This window comes from Mauremys mutica, chromosome 16 (genome assembly GCF_020497125.1).
Source record: "Mauremys mutica isolate MM-2020 ecotype Southern chromosome 16, ASM2049712v1, whole genome shotgun sequence".
NCBI classification, from domain to species: domain Eukaryota; kingdom Metazoa; phylum Chordata; order Testudines; family Geoemydidae; genus Mauremys; species Mauremys mutica.
The window spans coordinates 31,377,379-31,397,625 of NC_059087.1; the positions used below are offsets into that span (position 1 = coordinate 31,377,379).

Genomic DNA, 20,247 nt, shown 5'->3' on the forward strand with positions numbered 1-20,247 from the left:
TGTTAGTGTTGATACATGTATTTTACCAGGGCAATAATGTTCAGCAGATGGCGTTTTCAAATGATACCTCACAGGGCATACTTTAATAATTCTTTTTACAAGGCTCTCTCACGGGCTCCTTCTCTCATTTTGTACTAAACCTCATAGAGCACTAGTTTTGGTTTGTTTAAATATATTCTGTTTTAAATCTGCCCCATAGCAATTCCCAGATGTATATTTTGGGAGATTAAACCTCCTTTGCATCTGTCTACAGTGCAACTAACATCTCTAAATTAAACCCAAATCTATAATAATTCCTAGAAATGGAAGCTTAATGTCTTTTTACACTGTACAACTTCATAAACACAGTTAGGATTTTATTTTAAAGCTTTTAATTTGTTTAGGGAAATATTAAAGGTACAAACCCACCCTCTCTCCCTGTTTTTCTGCCATTGAAGTGTGAAGTTTAATTAATCAGCAGCATATTAAGGATGGAGACCTAGGGCTGGTTTTACACTAGAAAATCAGATCAACTCAGCTGTGTTGCTCAGGGTGTGAAAAATCTGCACCCTGAGCATTGTAGCTAAGCCAGCCTAAGCCTCCCTGTAGACAGGACTAGATTGATGGAAGCGTTCTTCTGTTGACTTACCTCAGGAATCAGCAACCTTTGGCACTCAGCCCATCAGGGAAAGCTGCTGGTGGGCAGGGGCAGTTTGTTTACCTGCAGTGTCTGCAGGTTCCGATTGCAGCTCCCACTGGCTGCGGTTCACTGTTCAGGCCAGTGGGGGCTGTGGGAAGCGGCGCGGGCCAGGCCACCTCTGCCCGCAGTCCCCATTGGCCTGGAATGGCAAACCGCAGCCAGTGGGAGCTGCAATTGGCCAAACCTGCAGACACCAAAGGTTGCCGATCCCTGACCTAGTTATTGCCTCTCGGTGAGGTGGATTTACTACAGTGATGGGAGAACCCCTCCTGTTGCTGTAGTAAGTGTCTACACTGAAGCGCTACTGCAGCTGCAGTGGTTTAAGTGGACATACCCTACTTGCATAGCTCTTAATATCACTGCATTATGGAAAAGCTGGGTTTGCCCCACCTCCCTGAGAACTAGACCACAGATGTTTTATAATATTGCCAGATGGCTTTGTACAGGTAACCTGCTTGGAGATCAACATAGACCTTCTTTCAGCAAGATTGTCTTATTTAAATGTTCCAGTACAGTTAGCACTGTGTCATGATTAAGGTTAAGATTTTGTCATGGTTCTATTTAGTAAAAGTTACAGACAGGTCACGGGCAACTGATCTGTCTGTGACTTTTACTAAAAATAATGGGAGGGGGCTGACGGGGAGAGGGCTGAAGTCTGAACCCCACGAAGGCAGGGAAAAAGTTCAAGCTCTACTGTGGGAGAAGGGAGTCCAGCACCCACACTGCAGCATCTGACAGCGCCAGTGCCTGTGCCACAACCCCAGTGACTCAGAGCTCTGGGGTCCCCCTGCTGCCCACAGCAGCTGAGTGCTCCGGCTCCCCCCACCGCCTGTGGTGGCTCAGAGCTCCAGGGTCCCCACTGGCTGATACTTTCAGCCCCACCGCTCCTGGGGCTGAAGCGGAAAATGTCACAGAGGTCTCTGGAACTCACAGAATCTGTCACATCCGTGACATAATCTTATCCTTAGTGTCGGAGAAAAACTCAGTTCTCGCTTTTTGTTTGGGTGCAGCAAAATCAAATACTTTATTATTTCTCCAGTAATTACAATGGAGGGAGAGACTGTCCTAGGACACAGGGTCACCCCAGTCCCGGACAGGTCTCTCAACTGGTAAACAATTACAGCAAGCTTTATACCTTTGTTACAGACAATTTCTAGCAATAATACAGACGGTAAAAAGCAACAAATACATTTTGTTTATACATAAGCTTTTCTGCTATCTTATTTGTCTCACTCCTAAGAAACAGCAAGACTGCATATTCGGTTATCTGAATTGCAAGGTCGTAATAACTTTTCACACAGTTCACTCTGTCTCACATTATCTTGCTTCTACAAATCTCACGTCATTAGGGTCACAGCTAGCCTAACTCATGCTAAGTAACTGACATTCATTAAGATCCCTTCAAATCCTTGTTAATTATTTCCTGGCTTCCACATTAGTCATGATGTAAGCTGTTAAAGTAATCTAGCAACAGTAATGCAGTTCTGTCAGTAGGTGAAACTTCCAGATGAGGTACTGTAATATCCCTGATTTCTGCTGCTGTGTCTGAACTCCTGTCCCTGTGTGGCATTGTGAGATGATCAAATTCATTTAGGAAGGAAATTGCATCTTTCCATGCTTTTTTGGGGGGTGTTCTTTCTCCCCATGAATTAAGGGTAGGTTGGTCTCCTAACTCCCGCTGATTTTGTGGCTGGCCAGGGGCCCCATATTTTTTGCTCTTCACTTGTGTATCTCCTTCCATACCCCACTTTCTCCTTTTCTCTGCAAAGTTCCACATCTGGTAGGGTGACTGTCCTTCCAGTAGGGTGGGTGCTCCGTTCAACCCCTTCTGTAAGGCCTGGGATCTTAGATCCAAAACTCCTCTTCAAATTCTTACTCTGCAGAGATTTAGCTGCTACCCCAGCTCATTCCCTGACCTTAATACAGTGAAACCCCGCTATAACGCAACGTTTGGGGTCCAAAAACTTCCATTGCGATAAATAGCGGGGTTTCAAGCCAGTCAGTTTAAGTCAGTGGTCCCCAACGCGGTGCATTGATGTGCGCTGCCTAGTGCCCAGCAGGGGAGAGGAGCTGCGGCCCCCCGCCTGCCGGGGACAGAGAACTCCGAGGCTGCGAGCGCCAGTGCTCTCTGTCCGCGGCAGGTGCGAGGCCGTGGCTTCTCTCCGGCTTCAAGAGGAGCCGCGGGCCCGTGCCTGCCGGGCACAGAGAACTCCGAGGTTGCGGGCACTGGTGCTCTCTGTCCCTGGCAGGCGCGAGGCCGCAGCTTCTCTCCCCTGCCATGGTTTTGGGGACCACTGGTATTATGCCTTAAAGGGGAGCCAACCTATGATCGCATTATATGCGATTTCGCGTTATGGCGGGGCATGTTATTGAGAGGTTTGACTGTACTTTGACAGCAGGAGGTTTGTGGGTCTTATATTAAAAGTGAAATGAAAAGGTTTGCAACCAATATAGAGGAATAATTTAAGCTCCCAAACCAACAAGATGCAAGTTTAGACTAAATGTATTTGTCTAAACTTGCATCCTGGTCTGGGGCTTAAACTAATTCTTTATTGGTTGGAAAGCTGTTCAGTTGACTTTTTTCAGTAGATGGAGGCCCAACCGCTGGCACTGTATGGTATTTGTGGTAAGATTCCTTAGCAGGATGTTGAGCACTACTTATAGCTGAGCCATGACACCTATGTTTCAACCCAGTAGTAAACCAGGGTTCTCTTTCTGGCAAGTTGTGGGGCCAAATTGACTTCATGGGTGTTGCACAGGAAGCGATGAGGCTGTAAATCAGGGCAGAATTTCATAGAATCATAGAATGTCAGGGTTGGAAGGGACCTCAGGAGGTCAGATAGTCCAACCCCCTGCTCAAAGCAGGACCACTCCCCAGACAGATTTTTGCCCCAGATCCCTAAATGGCCCCCTCAGGGATTGAACTCACAACCCTGGGTTTAGCAGGCCAATGCTCAAACCACTGAGCTATCCCTCCTCACTAGTTTGATTCTTAGTGTGAAAAAGTGATGGCAGATGAGTAAATGGGAGATAAAGGTAATAATTGGAGATATACCAATCTCCTAGAACTGGAAGGGACCTTGAAAGGTCATTGAGTCCAGCCCCTCCCTTCACTAGCAGGACCAATTTTTGCCCCAGATCCCTACGTGGCCCCCTCAAGGATTGAACTCACAACCCTGGGTTTAGCAGACCAATGCTCAAACCACTGAGCTATCTGTCCCCCCCTTCCCTTCTTTTGCACAATACTCAAACATAGTTGTGTACATCCCTCCCCACCTGTAGATAAATACCAAATGACAGCAATTTGACAGTGGTGTAACAATACTGATAGTAACAATGAGCTCTCTTAATGCAGCTGAGCTTCAACAAATAGCTGGCAAGTTAACAGCTCAGGGAAAAACATATGGTTGTCAGCAGCAGTACATTTTCTTTTTAAAAGGTAGGAGAGGGAAAAAACCCAAACCCTTCCCTGACTGCAAAGTGAATTTCAGTGAAGTAACTGAAATGCCAACTGCCAAATCAATGTGTGATTGCCCAGTGCTCTTATAACGTTCTGAGAATGTTCGGGAGGTGGGTGCCAATTGGAAGCTGCTGATTTTATTTTTTTATTTATTTATTTATTTTAAATACAGGAAATGCAGAGTGGAGGGTCCTATTTTAATTTGAACTTTCTGGTGATGCAATGAGGAGGTGTGCACACCAAAAAAGAACACAATGCCAATTGAATTCTAACAGGTTGTGTGACTTGGGAATTAGCTTATCAGAGACATCTGCCTTGCCTGTGGTATAATTCAGCTTTGCTTCTCCCTTCTTATAATACTTAAGTCATTCACGTGAGACATATTCTGTGGTCTATGTACCTTCCTTTGTACTGTCCCCTATGAATGGACAGCCCTCTCTGATCCTGTATGCCCCATAACCAGGGCTGGCTCCAGACCCCAGCACGCCAAGCGCGCGCGTGGGGTGGCATTTTAACAGGAGGGCGGCAGGCGGGTCCGGCGGACCTTCCGCAGTCATGCCTGCGGGAGGTCCAACGGAGCTGCGGGACGACCGGACCTCCCGCAGGCATGACTGCGGCGGGTGCGCTGGTCCCGTGGCTCGTGTGGACCTCCCGCAGGCATGCCTGCGGCGGGTGCGCTGGTCCCGCGGCTCGTGTGGACCTCCCGCAGGCATGCCTGCGGCTGCTCCACCGGAGCCGCGGGATCAGCGGCACGTCTGCGGGAGGTCCCGCTGAGGCGCGGAACCGGCGCCCGGCAGCGCGAGCAGCGCAGTGCGCTGCCCTGCTTGGGGCGGCGGAATTCGTAGAGCCACCCCTGCCCATAACCATCTTCTCTCAATTTTTTTTACAAATCCTACCTTTTCTACCACAGTCCTCTAATTCCCTATAAACCATGACAGTTTCTGTAGCTCTGACAGACTGTCGTTATTTTTAAGATAGATGAATTTTGACCTCAAAAAAGAATGTTTGTTTATCTGGTTGTGTGTGTATTTTTAATACTATATAATGCTCTTGTTTTGCTTTCAGTGGCAGCGTACAGGCAGCAGCCTAGGAGATTCAGGGGAGGTCTACACTATAGCTGGGATCGATGCTCTGAGATCGATTCACCGGGGGTCGATTTAGCGGGTCTAGTGAAGACCCGCCAGATCGACAGCAGATCGCTTTCCAGTCGACTCCTGTACTCTGTCCCAGCTGAGAAGAGTAAGGTAAGTCAACGGGAGAGTTTCTCCCGTAGACCCCCCGCGGTACTCTATCTAAGGTACGCCGACTCCAGCTATGTTATTCATGTAGCTGGAGTTGGGTAGCATAGGTTGATTTACCGCGGTAGTGTACATGTAGCCTTAGTCTGAGCAATTTGGACAAGGAACTAACTTTACCAATGGCTTATCTCGCTTCCAGAAAGCACTGCATCACAACTAACAAACAGCATTTCTCCAAAAGCTGTCTATCCTATTATTTTATTATTTGTATTATTGTAGTGGCTAGAAGTTCCAGGCATGGGCCAGGCCCCCATTGTGCTAGACGTTGTACAGACACTGAGCAAAAAGACTGTCCCTGCCCCGAAGAACTTATAATCAAAGTATAAGACAAGGCATATGAGATCTTAGTAATCTAAGTTCTGTTTCACAGTGTATAACAATGTCTCATTGTTTCTTTGTGCTCCCCAGTCTGTCTGTATCTGTATTAATATTACAATATGTGTAAATGCCCAGTACACTTTTATGCTCAATATGAATAATATAGAGGAGCAAAACCTTTTTGTGGCTACTGTGCAACATAAATCTGCAACAGTGTCTTTTTACTGAGTAGTACCACAAATACTGGGGAATGGATTGCAGAGATCCTGTGAAGTTAAGAGCGTTCCACTCTTAGTGCTTTAAATAAATCAAAATATGCTGGGCTTTCGCTGAAAACGCAATCATGCCGCCCCCAAAAATCAACAACTGATAGCTCCCCCACAAATACAGTTGGTAACAGAAGAGCCTCACCTCCCCAAAAGCTACATTCCTTCCAAACATTTCTGCCCTCTCCTAGAGCCCAAGAACATTGATGGGTTTTGCAGAGTGCCTATCAGGTGTGTAATTCCCTGCCCAAATGTGCTCGATTGACGTTACCTTCAGGAGGAAAGACCTGCTGGCAGCCCCCTTCTTAGTTGTATGGTGAGGCGCCTTCAGCTTGAGTGTGTCTGCTGGTCTCAACTATGGCAGTATAGTGCATGGAGATTTCTTGGAAAGGCAGATGCCAATCTGTTATGGCCTTTGTAGGCAAAAATTGTGATACCAATTCTTCTGTTGTACACCTTTGTCAGTCAGGAGTAACTCCTGAACTCAATACAGTAGTAGAGGGTTTCTTGACCATTTCAGGTTGGCGATCCTTTATTCAAACTCAGAAATTTTCAGGATACCCTTACAATTGCTACAAATGTAAGAATAAAATTGTAACCATGTTATCCTTGGTAAGCTTATATAATGTCTGTATATAGCAGTTGCCAGAGAATACTTGACCTGGAAATAAACTATAACTAAAATTCATAGAATATCAAGGTTGGAAGGGACCTCAGGAGGTCATCTAGTCCAACCCCCTGCTCAAAGCAGGACCAATCCCCATACAGATTTTTACCCCAGTCCCCTAAATGGCCCCCTCAAGGATTGAACTCACAACCCTGGGTTTAGCAGGCCAATGCTCAAACCACTGAGCTATCCGTCCCCTCAGGTCAAACTATGTTTGACCTCACCAACTTTGAAGGTTTTGGCCCTCGTGAAGTTATTCCAGAAATTTTATTTTCTTTGCTTTAGAACTGTAATAACATCTTCAGTGCCTTGCAACCCCTTCCGATTGCCTTTTGCGACCTATCCCCAGGGATTGTGACCCATTGATTATGAAATGTGGCACTAGTGTATCAGTATTAGTGAAGGATTGGGTGCTTTCTCCTTAAACTCCACCCAGAAACCAGTTGGCAACCAATGCAGATCACAGAGTACCGGTATAATATTCACTGTGAAGAGCCCCACTTAACAAGGAGGTAGTTGCATTCTGCACCTGTTTCTGTCTCCAAATGGATTTCAGGTGCCTCTCCTTGTAGAGCACATTATTGTACTCTAATCTCAAGGTGACAAAGGCACAGATTGCAGAACTGAGATGTTGATCTGACAGGTGCATAACCTCCTGGACACATCCAGGGTGGGAGAAAGCCATCCCAGTTACTGTTGCTATCTGATTATCTCACTCCCAAATTACAAACTCAAGTGTTAAATGGTGGTAAACACCCTCAGGCTAGGAGGTCTGTTCAAATTTTCAACATTTCTTCTGGCTATTTTCCCCTAAAATACCCACTGTTACCTGGATAAGCTTCCACCACCACTCCCTCCTTTCTAGATCCCAGGCATATGCTGAGATACACGCTCAACTGCACCATCTGGGTTGATGTGCCTTAGTGCATTTTCAACCTCCTTGGTGGTTAACTGAAATAGTTTAATTAAAATCTCATTATCAAGTTGTCCTACAACATTAGTAAATAAAAATAACTTTAACAGCTGCCTCTTGTGACTTAATAAGTGGCAGTTTCAAGGATTTGACATCTGTTCATTAAAAAAGAATTTAAAAAATATTCAATATTTTTCATTTCCTGTCTGCTCTCAGAAGGTTTTAAATCCAACTATATTGTGGTCTTTTTTTTTCCCTACTGCTGCTATAGTTTAAAATTCCCAGTAAGAAGGGAGTACACCCCATAGCAAGCTACCGTGGGTATGCCTCGTTTGGATTTATAAGATGCGTTGGGAGTCATTTGGACATCTCTCTATGGGCCAGGGGGTGGATGTGTCTGTCTCTCTTGTTACAACCTGTTGTTTGATGCACCCTCCATTTTACTACCTCTTATTTGATGCACCTTGCTGTTTTAAAAAGCACAGCTAACAATGTTCAGCCAGTCTAATTTTTCTCCACTTCAGCCTACTTACTCCACCCAGTCATAGAATCATAGAATCTCAGGGTTGGAAGGGACCTCAGGAGGTCATCTAGTCCAACCCCCTGCTCAAAGCAGGACCAAACCCAACTAAATCATCCCAGCCAGGGCTTTGTCAAGCCTGACCTTAAAAGCCTCTAAGGAAGGAGATTCCACTACCTCCCTAGGTAACCCATTCCAGTTCTTCACCACCCTACTAGTGAAAAAGTTTTTCCTAATATCCAACCTAAACCTCCCCCTCTGCAACTTGAGACCATTACTCCTTGTTCTGTCATCTTCTACCACTGAGAACAGTCTAGATCCATCCTCTTTGGAACCCCCTTTCAGGTAGTTGAAAGCAGCTATCAAATCCCCCCTCATTCTTCTCTTCTGCAGACTAAACAATCCCAGTTCCCTCAGCCTCTCCTCATAAGTCATGTGCTCCAGCCCCCTAATCATTTTTGTTGCCCTCCGCTGGACTCTCTCCAATTTATCCACATCCTTCTTGTAGTGTGGGGCCCAAAACTGGACACAGTACTCCAAATGAGGCCTCACCAGTGCTGAGTAGAGGGGGATGATCACATCCCTTGATCTGCTGGAAATGCCCCTACTTATACAACCCAAAATGCCATTAGCCTTCTTGGCAACAAGGGCACACTGTTGACTCATATTCAGCTTTTCGTCCACCGTAACCCCTAGGTCCTTTTCTGCAGAACTGCTACCCAGCCATTCGGTCCCTAGTCTGTAGCAGTGCATGGGATTCTTCCGTCCTAAGTGCAGGACTCTGCACTTGTCCTTGTTGAACCTCATCATATTTCTTTTGGCCCAATCCTCTAATTTGTCTAGGTCCCTCTGTATCCTATCCCTACCCTCCAGCGTATCAACCACTCCTCCCAGTTTAGTGTCATCTGCAAACTTGCTAAGGGTGCAGTCCACACCATCCTCCAGATCGTTAATGAAGATATTGAACAAAACCGGCCCCAGCACCGACCCTTGGGGCACTCCACTTGATACCGGCTGCCATCTAGACATGGAACCATTGATCACTACCCGTTGAGCCCGACCATCTAGCCAGTTTTCTATCCACCTTACCGTCCATTCATCCAGCCCATACTTCTTTAACTTGCTGGCAAGAATACTGTGGGAGACTGTATCAAAAGCTTTGCTAAAGTCCAGAAATAGTACATCCACTGCTTTCCCCTCATCCACAGAGCCGATTATCTCGTCATAGAAGGCAATTAGGTTAGTCAGGCATGACTTGCCCTTGGTGAATCCATGCTGACTGTTCCTGATCACTTTCCCCTCCTTTAAGTGGTTCAGGATTGATTCCTTGAGGACCTGTTCCATGATTTTTCCAGGGACTGAGGTGAGACTGACTGGCCTGTAGTTCCCTGGATCTTCCTTCTTCCCTTTTTTAAAGATGGGCACTACATTAGCTTTTTTCCAGTCATCTGGGACCTCCCCTGATCGCCATGATTTTTCAAAGATAATGGCCAATGGCTCTGCAATCTCATCGGCCAACTCCTTTAGCACCCTCGGATGCAGCGCATCCGGCCCCATGGACTTGTGCTCGTCCAGCTTTCCTAAATAGCCCCGAACTACTTCTTTCTCCACAGAGAGCTGGTCACCTCCTCCCCATACCGTGCTGCAGAGTGCAGCTGTCTGGGAGCTGACCTTGTCTGTGAAGACAGAGGCAAAAAAAGCATTGAGTACACTAGCTTTCTCCACATCCTCTGTCACTAGGTTCCCTCCCTCATTCAGCAAGGGGCCCACACTTTCCTTGACTTTCTTCCTTCTTGACAGTCCCATTACTTTCAGTTTTGCTAGTGAAACCTGCTTACCTCCCCTCCCCTTGTCACTTCTATTTTATTCTGCTCCCTACACCTGGATCATCCTCCTTATTCCAGCATGATAGGTGCCCATCTTCTTTTCATTCTGTCCTCAAAGCTCACTTCATCCACAAGACCAATAAACACATGTGTGTCATGTTAAGAGTTAGTGCTATTCTCTGGGACTCTGTTTCACTCCTCTGTGTCTGATCTTTCTTTTTAGACTGTACGCTCACCGAGCCAGGACTGTGTCCTCTAGGAATGGTACAGGGCTCAGTAGAATCTCAGTGCTTAAATAAATAATAAAGTCACCTGCTTGACTGAGGATCCATTTTCTGCATTAGTCACTAAGTAAAGTAGTACAAACAAATGTTTGTTCTATAGACTCGAATAATCTCTTCAAAGTCACACTTTCAATTGACAGTTTGACCCCTACAATTTGATTCTAACAAGTGACTGAATAAATACTTCCTTCTTATATAACAGGTCTTATCCCTGTTTCATATTTGGGGCCATACCTGCTTACTTTAGTCACAAAAGTAATATTTGACTCCTGTTCACTCTACTGAGCCAACACAGCTACAAGGGAGCGAGCTGGATTCTGTTGTGGCTCATGTATCATCAGTTACATTCCAGTTGTGCTCTTGGTTAAACCTGTGCAATCCCAGTGGTGACAGTGGTGTTGCACAAGTGTGACTGAGAGCTGAATTTGGCCTGCAGAACTGTTTTCCTAATGAAACTCCAGAAGGTCAGAACTCAGCTTGACTCTCGGGTGGCAGAGTTTGCAGGGCTAGTAGTTAGAAAACCCATTTTTCCTTGTGAATTTGATCTGGAGTCATTGAAACAAAAACATGGAACAGCACAATGCCTGCCTTACTATCATTTTGCAGAGTAGATCCATACATGAACTTTCTCTCACAGCAACTGGATCCTCTCCTTGTATGTTTTTTCACTAAAATGTGGCCTCCCTACCATTTACCCTGCAGTATTTATGGAAGCTCAACCAACCTCTCTCTCATATTTGTAACTACTGTGTAGGCTGTAACTGCCTAAGAAGCAGTTGTGACACTTATAGTAAGGATGCAATACCAAAATAAATTGTATTATCAGATATCAGAGGGATAGCTGTGTTAGTCTGGGTCTGTAAAAAGCGACAAAGAGTCCTGTGGCACCTTAGACTAACATAAGTATTGGAGCATGAGCTTTTGTGGGTGAATACCCACTTTGTCAGACGCATGGGACGTATTATCAGAGTGATGCTTTGGCTGCCCGCTAATTGCATATGTCTCCTGGTGCAGGTTAATAGGTAACGTACCCCCTGTTAATAGAGCCCAAATCTGATCATGTGAATAACCCATGCTGGAAGTGCTGTATTCCAGCAACCAGCTGCTGAGTTTTTAAGTGCTTAGTGCAGTTTATTTAACGCACTCTGTGCTGATAAATTACAAGCACTCTGCACTTAGTAAAGAAAATAAATTCCAGCCCCACAAAATAACAGCTTTGCAGCACTTAGCCCTGTTTATAGAGTAGTTCATCCACTATTCCCCCAAGACTCGCAAATATAGCTAACAAATCATGTGAAGATAAAGTCAGTGGGATAATATGAGACCACAAATGCAAGATCGTTCTTTTTGAAGGCTCTGGCTCAACAGTGACATTGAAGGAGCATGGTGGCCCCAAACCTTGTTGTGCCTGGACAGTAGCAGAGCCATTGCTGTTAGTTTAAGGTCACTCATCTAACGTAGTTTTCATTTGGGGATTTAGCTTTTATTACAGGAACCATTCTAGTTCATGGCCGAGGTGGAGAATGTTCATTATAAACCTTGCTTTCAGGCACACACAACTTTCTAAAAGATGATCCTTTATGCTAAAAAGGCCCATGATTAATATAAGTGGGGGGATGGTGGTGTAAAGCACAGGTCAGAGAGTCAAGAAGTCTTGAGTTTTATTCCTGGCTGTGTCACAGGCTCTCTGTGTAACCAGGCCAAGTCATTTTGCCTCTCTGTGCCTTTTTATGTTCTTTGCTTGTAAAATGGGGGTTACTGATACTTGCCTATCTAATAGGGTGCTGGGTGTTTAGATTAGGAATGTCTGTAAAACACTTGGAGTTCATGCTGTCTAAAATGCAAATTGTTAAAAGTAGAGCACGGTGTTTGTCATGGAGGTTGCAGGAAGTCACAGATTCCATGACTTCCTGCAACCTCCGTGACTTCTGCAGCGGCCAGTGTGGCTGACCCCAGGGCCAGCTGCTTGGGTGGCCCTGGGAACAGCCACACAGGCTGCTGCTGAAGCAGCTCTGCAGTAAGCATCTCTGGGGGCCCCGCAGCCAGCCACACCAGCTGCTGCTGGAGTGGCCCCAGCCCCCAGGCCAGCTGCACTGGCTGCTGCTCTGGCAGACCTGGACAGTTATAAAATAGGTATATCTCCATTAATTTATTTATCTCCTAGAACTGGAAGGGACCCCAAAGGGTCATTGAGTCCAGCCCCCTGCCTTCACTAGCAGGACCAAGTACTGATTTGCCCTAGATCCCTAAGTGGCCCCCTCAAGGATTGAACCCTGGGTTTAGCAGGCCACTGCTCAAACCACCCCCACCCCTAAGATTGATTTTTTTTTTGTTTCTTGCCCGTGACCTGTCCATGACTTTTTAGTAAAAACACCCATGATTAAATCATAGCCTTAATTATAAATACAAAGGTGTGGAATTCAATCATTTACGCTGAAATAAACTGGATTCCTATTCAACTTCTATTTTCAATTAAAGTGTGTGTGTGGGAGTATGGTAATATGATGTGGTTGGGATTTTAACACCACAGTAAAACGTATGGTTCCCACAGCAACCATAACTCTGTCGTTACATGTGTGCGTTAAGGCCTAAAACTTAATAGCATAAACAGTCATTCAAAATACTTTATACACAAAGGGTGAAATTACATTTGTGGAGAGAAACCACGGATCTCAGTTAAATGCTGACCACTGGTATTTTAAACTAACCATAGACCTCTTTCTGGGGAGGAGAGAATCTTTTGAATTTCCTTACTTGTGGTAGTTAACTCAGTGTTTGTTGTTGAGAATTTTAACATAGGTTTTCGCACAAAGTTATGTAACTGCAGATCATTTGTAGTCTGCAGGCTGGTTTAAACTCCAGCTGGGGTGCCTCAATGTAGTTTGCAGTCTAAAGCACAGCTGGAGTTTCAAAACATTGATTCCATAGAGTACAAATTGCATCTGTGGATGAAAGCCTCCCAATGGCAATGCGCAGTAACCTGAATTTGAGAACGCTTTCTTTTCCATCTATGGTGGATAAATGTCTGCACGTAAACATTAATTGGTCCTTTAAAACAATAGCCATAAAAATGGCCTTTTAAAAAAATTGCTGATGCTGTTTTACGCAAAGCAATTTAGTCCTAGTTAGGAAATAACCTCTTTCTAAAAATATTGGCAACCCAAATCTGTGTTCTGAATTTTAGAAGTGCAAAATAGCATCTTAAATCTTTTATTCTATCTGTATTTTACTTAAAACCCCAGATTAAACTCCCCTTGAAAAAACTGGCCAGAAAAAACTCCCTCCCAGGCTGAGCCCTCATACACCAACTTGTATCCCATTGCAGGGGGTACATTTGAACCCCTGAAATTAGGGCAAGGGTAGGCAACCTATGGCACATGTGCCAAAGGCGGCACACGAGCTGATTTTCAGTGGCACTCACACTGCCCAAGTCCTGGCCACCGGTCCGGAGGGCTCTGCATTTTAATTTAATTTTAAATGAAGCTTCTTAAACATTTTAAAAACCTTATTTACTTTCCATACAACAATAGTTTAGTTATATATTATAGACTTATAGAAAGAGACCTTCTAAAAAACATTAAAATGTATTACTGGCACGCGAAACCTTAAATTAGAGTGAATAAATGAAGGCTCGGCACACCACTTCTGAAAGGTTGCTGACCCCTGAATTAGGGCTTTCTAATGGCAACACTGGAAAATCAACCCTGGGTTTTTCAACCTCACTGTGTCTTATGTGAATCACAGAGATGCTCTCTGAGGCCACGTCTATACTTACCCGCCGGGTCGACGCGGCGAGTTCGACTTCTCGGAGTTCGAACTATCGCGTCTGATCTAGATGCGATAGTTCGAACTCCGGAAGTGCCGCGGTCGACTCCGGTACTCCACCGCGGCAGGAGGAGTTGCCGGAGTCGACCTTGGAGCCGCGGAGTTCGCTTCCGCGGCGTCTGGACGGTAAGTCATTCGAACTAGGGTAGTTCGAATTCAGCTACGTTATTCACGTAGCTGAATTCGCGTACCCTAGTTCGAACCAGGGGCTGTGTGTAGACCAGGGCTAACATTTGATTTGTTTTTATTTGAGCATCTGGATTCTTCTGTTCTTCGGAATGCTCTGGTAACATTTATGTGTGTGTTGGGTGGAGGAAGGAGTTCTGATCTGCTCCTTTTGACTCAAAACGGCTGTGAAGTAATGAAAGGGACTACATATTCCTTGACTGCATTACCCACAGGGTGGCAGTGTGTGACAGCAGCTGGTACTGGTGAAGCACCTTCTCTGGTGTTCTTTAGCATTAATATTGAAGCTGTCCAGGTGGTACTAAGATTGAGCAGCAGTGACAGGGGCGGTGCTGCCCATGGGCTTTGGAAAAATGGCCCTATGTCCCTGCCCAGCAGTGTTTCCATCCATGCAAGTGGAAAAGCGAAGTGGCTTTGGAATATAGGATCTCCTGTTTTATATCTCTCTTTATCTTCCTCCCTCCCCCTTTCATTTTTTAAAATCAAACTTTAACAAGGCCGAGGCAACTATGGAACTGTTGGAAGGTCATGGCTTGTGGCCTGGACCAGTTTTCTCAGCTCCAGCAGTTACTTTTTATTACCAAATGTCTCTAGTGTAAAGTGTGGTTGTAGTCTGTGTAAAAATAGCCCTTTGTTATACCACAGCTGCTCCTTGTGTGTGTCTAGAACAGAGCTGCAGACTTCACTGATAAAAATGAGGCTTTTGTTACTTTTTATTCCTGGCAGTCCTGCAGAGCTAATGGCTCTGGAAGAATAAGATGCTCTACTCTTGTTTGTGCATCATTGTTAGAAATTGTTTAAGTTCCAGTTGCAGGGCCAAATTCTGCTCTGCAACATCTGTGAAACCCGATAGAAGATATTGAAGTGAGTCTAGGGATAGCTGGGAACCGGATTTGAAGACATTGAGGTTGCACATGTGCAATTAAGGGCAGAATTTTGCATGTTGAATATTGACTGCTGATGGTGACGTGGGCATCAAAAAGAACTCAGATTTTTCAGATCCCAGGTGAGGTTTGGTGCATTGGCAGTAAGAGAAACTGACTGACTTCTTCTAAACCGAACCAATTTGATATGGTTTCACCGAGACATGCTCAATATGGGACCGTCATGTTTGTGGTCTGTTTCCAGAGTAAAACCACCCTTCCGTGCAGTGCAGGGTAAATTGCCGATCTGCTGTCTGCATTCTGTGGGAGGATTTAATGTACAGTGTGATTGCAAAAGGATAACCGTGGCATTCCTAGTGCTGTATCTGCATTACCAGGCATGGCAGTGGGAGTAGTGGGGGAGGCCAAGCACACATGCAGGAGAAAGTGCATTTGATGTGGCTGAATGGAAAAGTGGGGGATGGGGTTATATATAATTGAATTTTTAAAATGCCATTTGCTCTTTGTTCTCTTGCTGCAGGTGAAGTGGAAAGGGAAGGATTTGTTTGACTTGGTGTGCAGGACCCTAGGACTCCGAGAAACCTGGTTCTTTGGACTTCAGTACACGATCAAGGATACCGTGGCCTGGCTCAAAATGGACAAGAAGGTTGGAATAGGACTTTTTTTTTGGTGGGGGATGTGTGTGGTGGGTGGAAGGGTAGATCTTTCCCTGGCTGTCCATGCATGAAACTCGGAGATGCATCAGTGGGAATTCTGAGGGTGCACCAGGAGCAAAACTAGGCTTTGGCTGATCTATAGATCAGGAGATCCAAATACAAGATGATTGTCCTCCAGCTGATTGTCCTCCAGCACAGCTAGTGTTAAGTTGGACCTTTAGTCTATCCCTGAACCATCACAAAGCCTTAGACTATACATACAAGGTCCCTTCTACGCTATATAACTGGTGTGTTAGCTGTTTCAAGGGACAGCCATGTTATAACCATGCCCCCAAGATGATTGTAATGTAAATAGGGTCTAATATCCTATTTGGAGAGTCCCCAAGTGTACATGAAGGGCAGACCCTTAAGAGACGGTAGCTTTCCAGAATATTCTGTGCAAATAGTGGAAAAGTGAGGTTGAAGTATGACATTTCTTTACTAACAGTCTGCCAGTGTTTGAGGTATGGGAGTACCTAGGAAGGAGAGACAATAGCGAATGTATATGGGAGATGAAGTTAAGGAAAAGAATACTTCCCGAGAGTGTGATCCTCTCCGTTGTTGAATAATCTCCTAATGGAACCACATTTCCTTTGCTTGTATGATTTAAAACTAAACTGGACAAACCACTAGAAAATGTACAATAGGGAATAATCCTATATGCCCTCCCCTCCCACTCCCCAGGTATTCTTCCTTCTGGTGTCTGAGAGGAACCTTTCTTGAGCAGTATTGAAACAAGGGTCCGGTTGAGCCTCTGTTTCAAAACACAAGATATTTAGTCCAGTGAACAGAAGTTAGGATTGTATCTCTCTCTGCCTAAGAAAAAATAAAAGCAAATAATAAGCAGCAAATTCCAGGCTCACCAGTTGTCTTTGTAGCAGGAAACTGCATATTTTGAAGAAAGATTTGTGTGTTGGTAGAACCCTGTATGTGCTCAGCAGGGAAGAAGAAAAATGAATCCTCTGCCTTGTGAAAAATTGTACTCCATGGCATGCAGGATGATTTATTTCTGCTTCGAGTTTGTTTTATAAATATGTAGAAATTGCAAACTTCTTACAAGCCTGTGGGGCAATGGTTCCTGAACTTCCCAGATTTCATGATATTGACCAGGTGACCGGAAAATCTGGAGAGGGGGGTACTGCAGTTTGAGGGGAAGTAGAAGTTTAGCACCTGTGTCTAGGCTGTAAGAGGCAATGGCGTTGGAGAGGTTGGAGTCACTGATTGATTGTCAAATCCTGCAGGTTCTGGATCACGACGTTCCAACAGAGGAGCCAGTCACTTTTCACTTCCTTGCCAAATTTTACCCTGAGAATGCAGAGGAGGAGCTGGTTCAGGAGATCACACAGCACTTGTTCTTTCTGCAGGTATGCACTTCAGCAATTAGTTGTCCTTCCCAAGGGCTGGGGAATGTGGTGGGTGGTAGGGCTGTAGATGTGTTTCTTAATGTTGACTGGCTCTGGCCATCCCAGCATGGCTTCTCTTCTTTAAGTTCAAACCCACTCTGAAATGAGCAACTTCAACAAGCACATGGTGTTGTAAAAATAGAGAAAAGATGATTTGTGTAAACCTAGCAGCATTCAGCCTAATCAGTCTGTAAATCTGGGAGCAGTGAGGTGACTAGCAATATTAATAGGTTATACCCCCCTAGCGGGAGAGTATCTGTGTGAGAGAGGGGCAGTTTCAGGAGCTAAGCAAAGTGCGGGCGGCGTCACACCCTTGCAGACAGTGCAAATGTCTTGTATCAAGATATGCTAGCTGTCTATAATGCATGGCTAGCATTTTTATTGTATAAAACACAGGTACATCCTCTTGAAGGAGAGCAGGACAAGTCCAGCCCTTGCCATATTCAGGGTACACTATAAAACTCTTCTCTTCACCAAAGTAGGCCCCAAATTACTGGAGCAGAAGAAAATCCCAGAAGCCCAATGGAATCAGAAGCTGATGGCTAAGATGGAGTGGGATGGAGAACTAAATGTTCCAACTAGCACATTGTCGTTTGCAAACTGTGATAACCACACCTAGCTCTTGTGCAGCACTTTTCATCCAGTAGATCTCAAAGTATTTGACAAAGGAGGTCAGAGTCACTATCACTGTCTTTTTACAGATAGGGAAACTGAGGCACAGAGCCAAAGTGGGTTGCCCAAGGCCACCCAGCAGGCCAGAGCTGGGAATAGAACCCCGTCCACTAGGCTACATTTCTAGTAATAGGCTCTTTAGCTTTAAGGATTTTGAGAGAGAAGGAAAATGCCATGCAACTTTGTTTTGGGGAAATCTGCGCTGATGCTGTTGCAGTGGGCAGCTCTCTACTTCAGGTTATTGAGGTACTTTCATCAGAAGTCCCCATTTTTCAGGCAAGGATGATTTCTGAAATAACTACCTTTTGGGCTGCAACATTCCAGGTTTATTCTCAGCCCATAGTGGGACTTGTGTGTATGTGTGAGAGACTTACCGGACTAGGAAAATTACAGTGATGTCTAGTGATTAGTCGGATTCCTGGGTTCTATTCCCAGCTGTTTTTCCTTGGACAAGTCATTTAGGCTTAAACTTTCAAGTGTCTGCTGACTTTTCTGTTTTGGGTGCCTCAAGTTGAAGAAGGAGGTTGGATTTTCCGGTGTCCTAAGTTAAAGCACCCCAAATTAGTAGATGCTTGGCTATTTAACCCCAAAACGGAAGCCATCCAGATCAGTGAACACTTGCAAATGTAGGATTCAATTCTCACTGTGCTGTTTTTTTTGTCCCTCTGTAAAATGGGTATAAAAGCTACCTCAATGGGTTGTTGTGAGGCTTAATGTTCATTAAGTACTCTGTACCCTTATATAGTACCTTTACTCTAGGGAGCAAAGTATTGGTGTTAATTTTCAGGCCCTTTTTGTTGCTCAGATACCTCACATAGGTATTTTAAAATTATTTTAAAATGACAAATTTGCCACGGATTTAATCCTGGATGAGGAAAAGTGCCTTTGATGTAATTGAAGAGTTAAAGCAGTTGAAAACTGCATCTTGCAAGTGCAGCATGTGACTTTTTACTATAAGTGCAAAGTGATGTTACTGTAGCTGATTGTGTGTCAGTGTGACAATCCATTTAAAGTTCACATTGAAATAAAATAAACTTTTTTCCCTTTGGAAAATTAGTGTTTAATAAAAAAAAAATAATCAAATGCATGAAAGTCCGGAAATGCAAAGTAGTGGTCCTCAGTAGCTGTAATTTGGCCCTCTTGGGAGTGTGTGCAGTACTGTGCATGCCACTAAAAGTACTATCACAAGGCGACCCGCAACTCTGATAATGGTCAGTGGAATTTGAGGGTGGTTGGCACCTCCTGGATGAAGATCAGGGTTTCCAAAAATCCAATAGTCAATAATTAATCAGTATCCAGTAGCCATTTATTAATCAATAGCCAATTGTTAATACAGATTGAATTTATGAAAGAATTTAAAAAAATGTGGGTAAGTCAGTGATTTAACGTATTAGAAGATGAGACATTAAAACAGTGCATGATGGAAATAGGTATCAGTCATGGTTACCAGAATCCAGAGAAGCGACACTACAGCGATGACAAACTAATCACAGTCTTGTCTTGGTCCTGATAATTGCTTATCCCTTGCCAATATTTATAGTAAGGTTGGTTACAATCCCATTAGTTCCTCTTTCCATATCAGGGATGAAAATACATATTTGTCTGGTACATTTCATACATTTTCAAGCACATGATCCAGACAGCTGTTTGGTTACTCATTACTTTTATATTTTATATATTCCTGTCGGTTGTGGTTTAAGACATTACTTGCTCAGTCACAAAAGCAGGACACTGTGTTAAAAGGTCACTATATCTTAAGTTTAGCAAGCTTGTATTTTCCCTTCTTAGCATGACCATAGAACAGTGGTTTTTTTTGTCTGGCGGGCGCCAGATGATGAGCCACGGAGGACCGTGGCGGCGGACGAGCATCTGCCAAAATGCCACCGACAAGTGGCAACGTCAATAGACGTCACCGCCGAAATGCTGCTGACAAGCAGCATCATCCAGAGGCGTCGCCACTGAAATACCACAGAAAATCGGCAGCATTTAGGCAGCGATGCCTCTGCATGACGCTGCTTGTCGGCGGCATTTCGGTGGATGCTCGTCTGCCGGCCAGTACATGGGCGCACTTAGACGCGGCCCATGGGCACTGCATTGGGAACCCCTGCCATAAAGGATCATAGGAGTCTAGTTCATGAGCAAGCTATAGGCCTTGTAAAAGTCTGGTTCGTAGGTCAGCACTGACTGAGCACTAAAGCAATCACAATTTTTCCCGTATATAATAATAAAAAATCCTTCATGTGCTCAAAGGGAAGGAGCTGCAGATACTGTACAAGTCATCGTTTTGAAGTGTGTGTGCGCGTGTTAGACATAAAATTTTATCTTTAGCAAAGGGATGGGTTTATTTTTTT

The 20,247-nt window shown here is 44.7% G+C and overlaps 1 protein-coding gene across 5 annotated transcripts in view; it reads left to right on the forward strand.

Annotated features, from left to right (window-relative positions):
• Positions 1 to 20,247, forward strand: part of NF2 (NF2, moesin-ezrin-radixin like (MERLIN) tumor suppressor) — a 98,705-nt gene that overhangs the window by 20,541 nt on the left and 57,917 nt on the right. For all 5 annotated transcript variants that reach the window (XM_044989755.1, XM_044989754.1, XM_044989753.1 and 2 more), the window contains exons 3-4: positions 15,647 to 15,772; positions 17,063 to 17,185. In XM_044989755.1, coding sequence (XP_044845690.1) covers positions 15,647 to 15,772; positions 17,063 to 17,185 — 249 coding nt within the window. The remainder of the gene's footprint in view (positions 1 to 15,646; positions 15,773 to 17,062; positions 17,186 to 20,247) is intronic.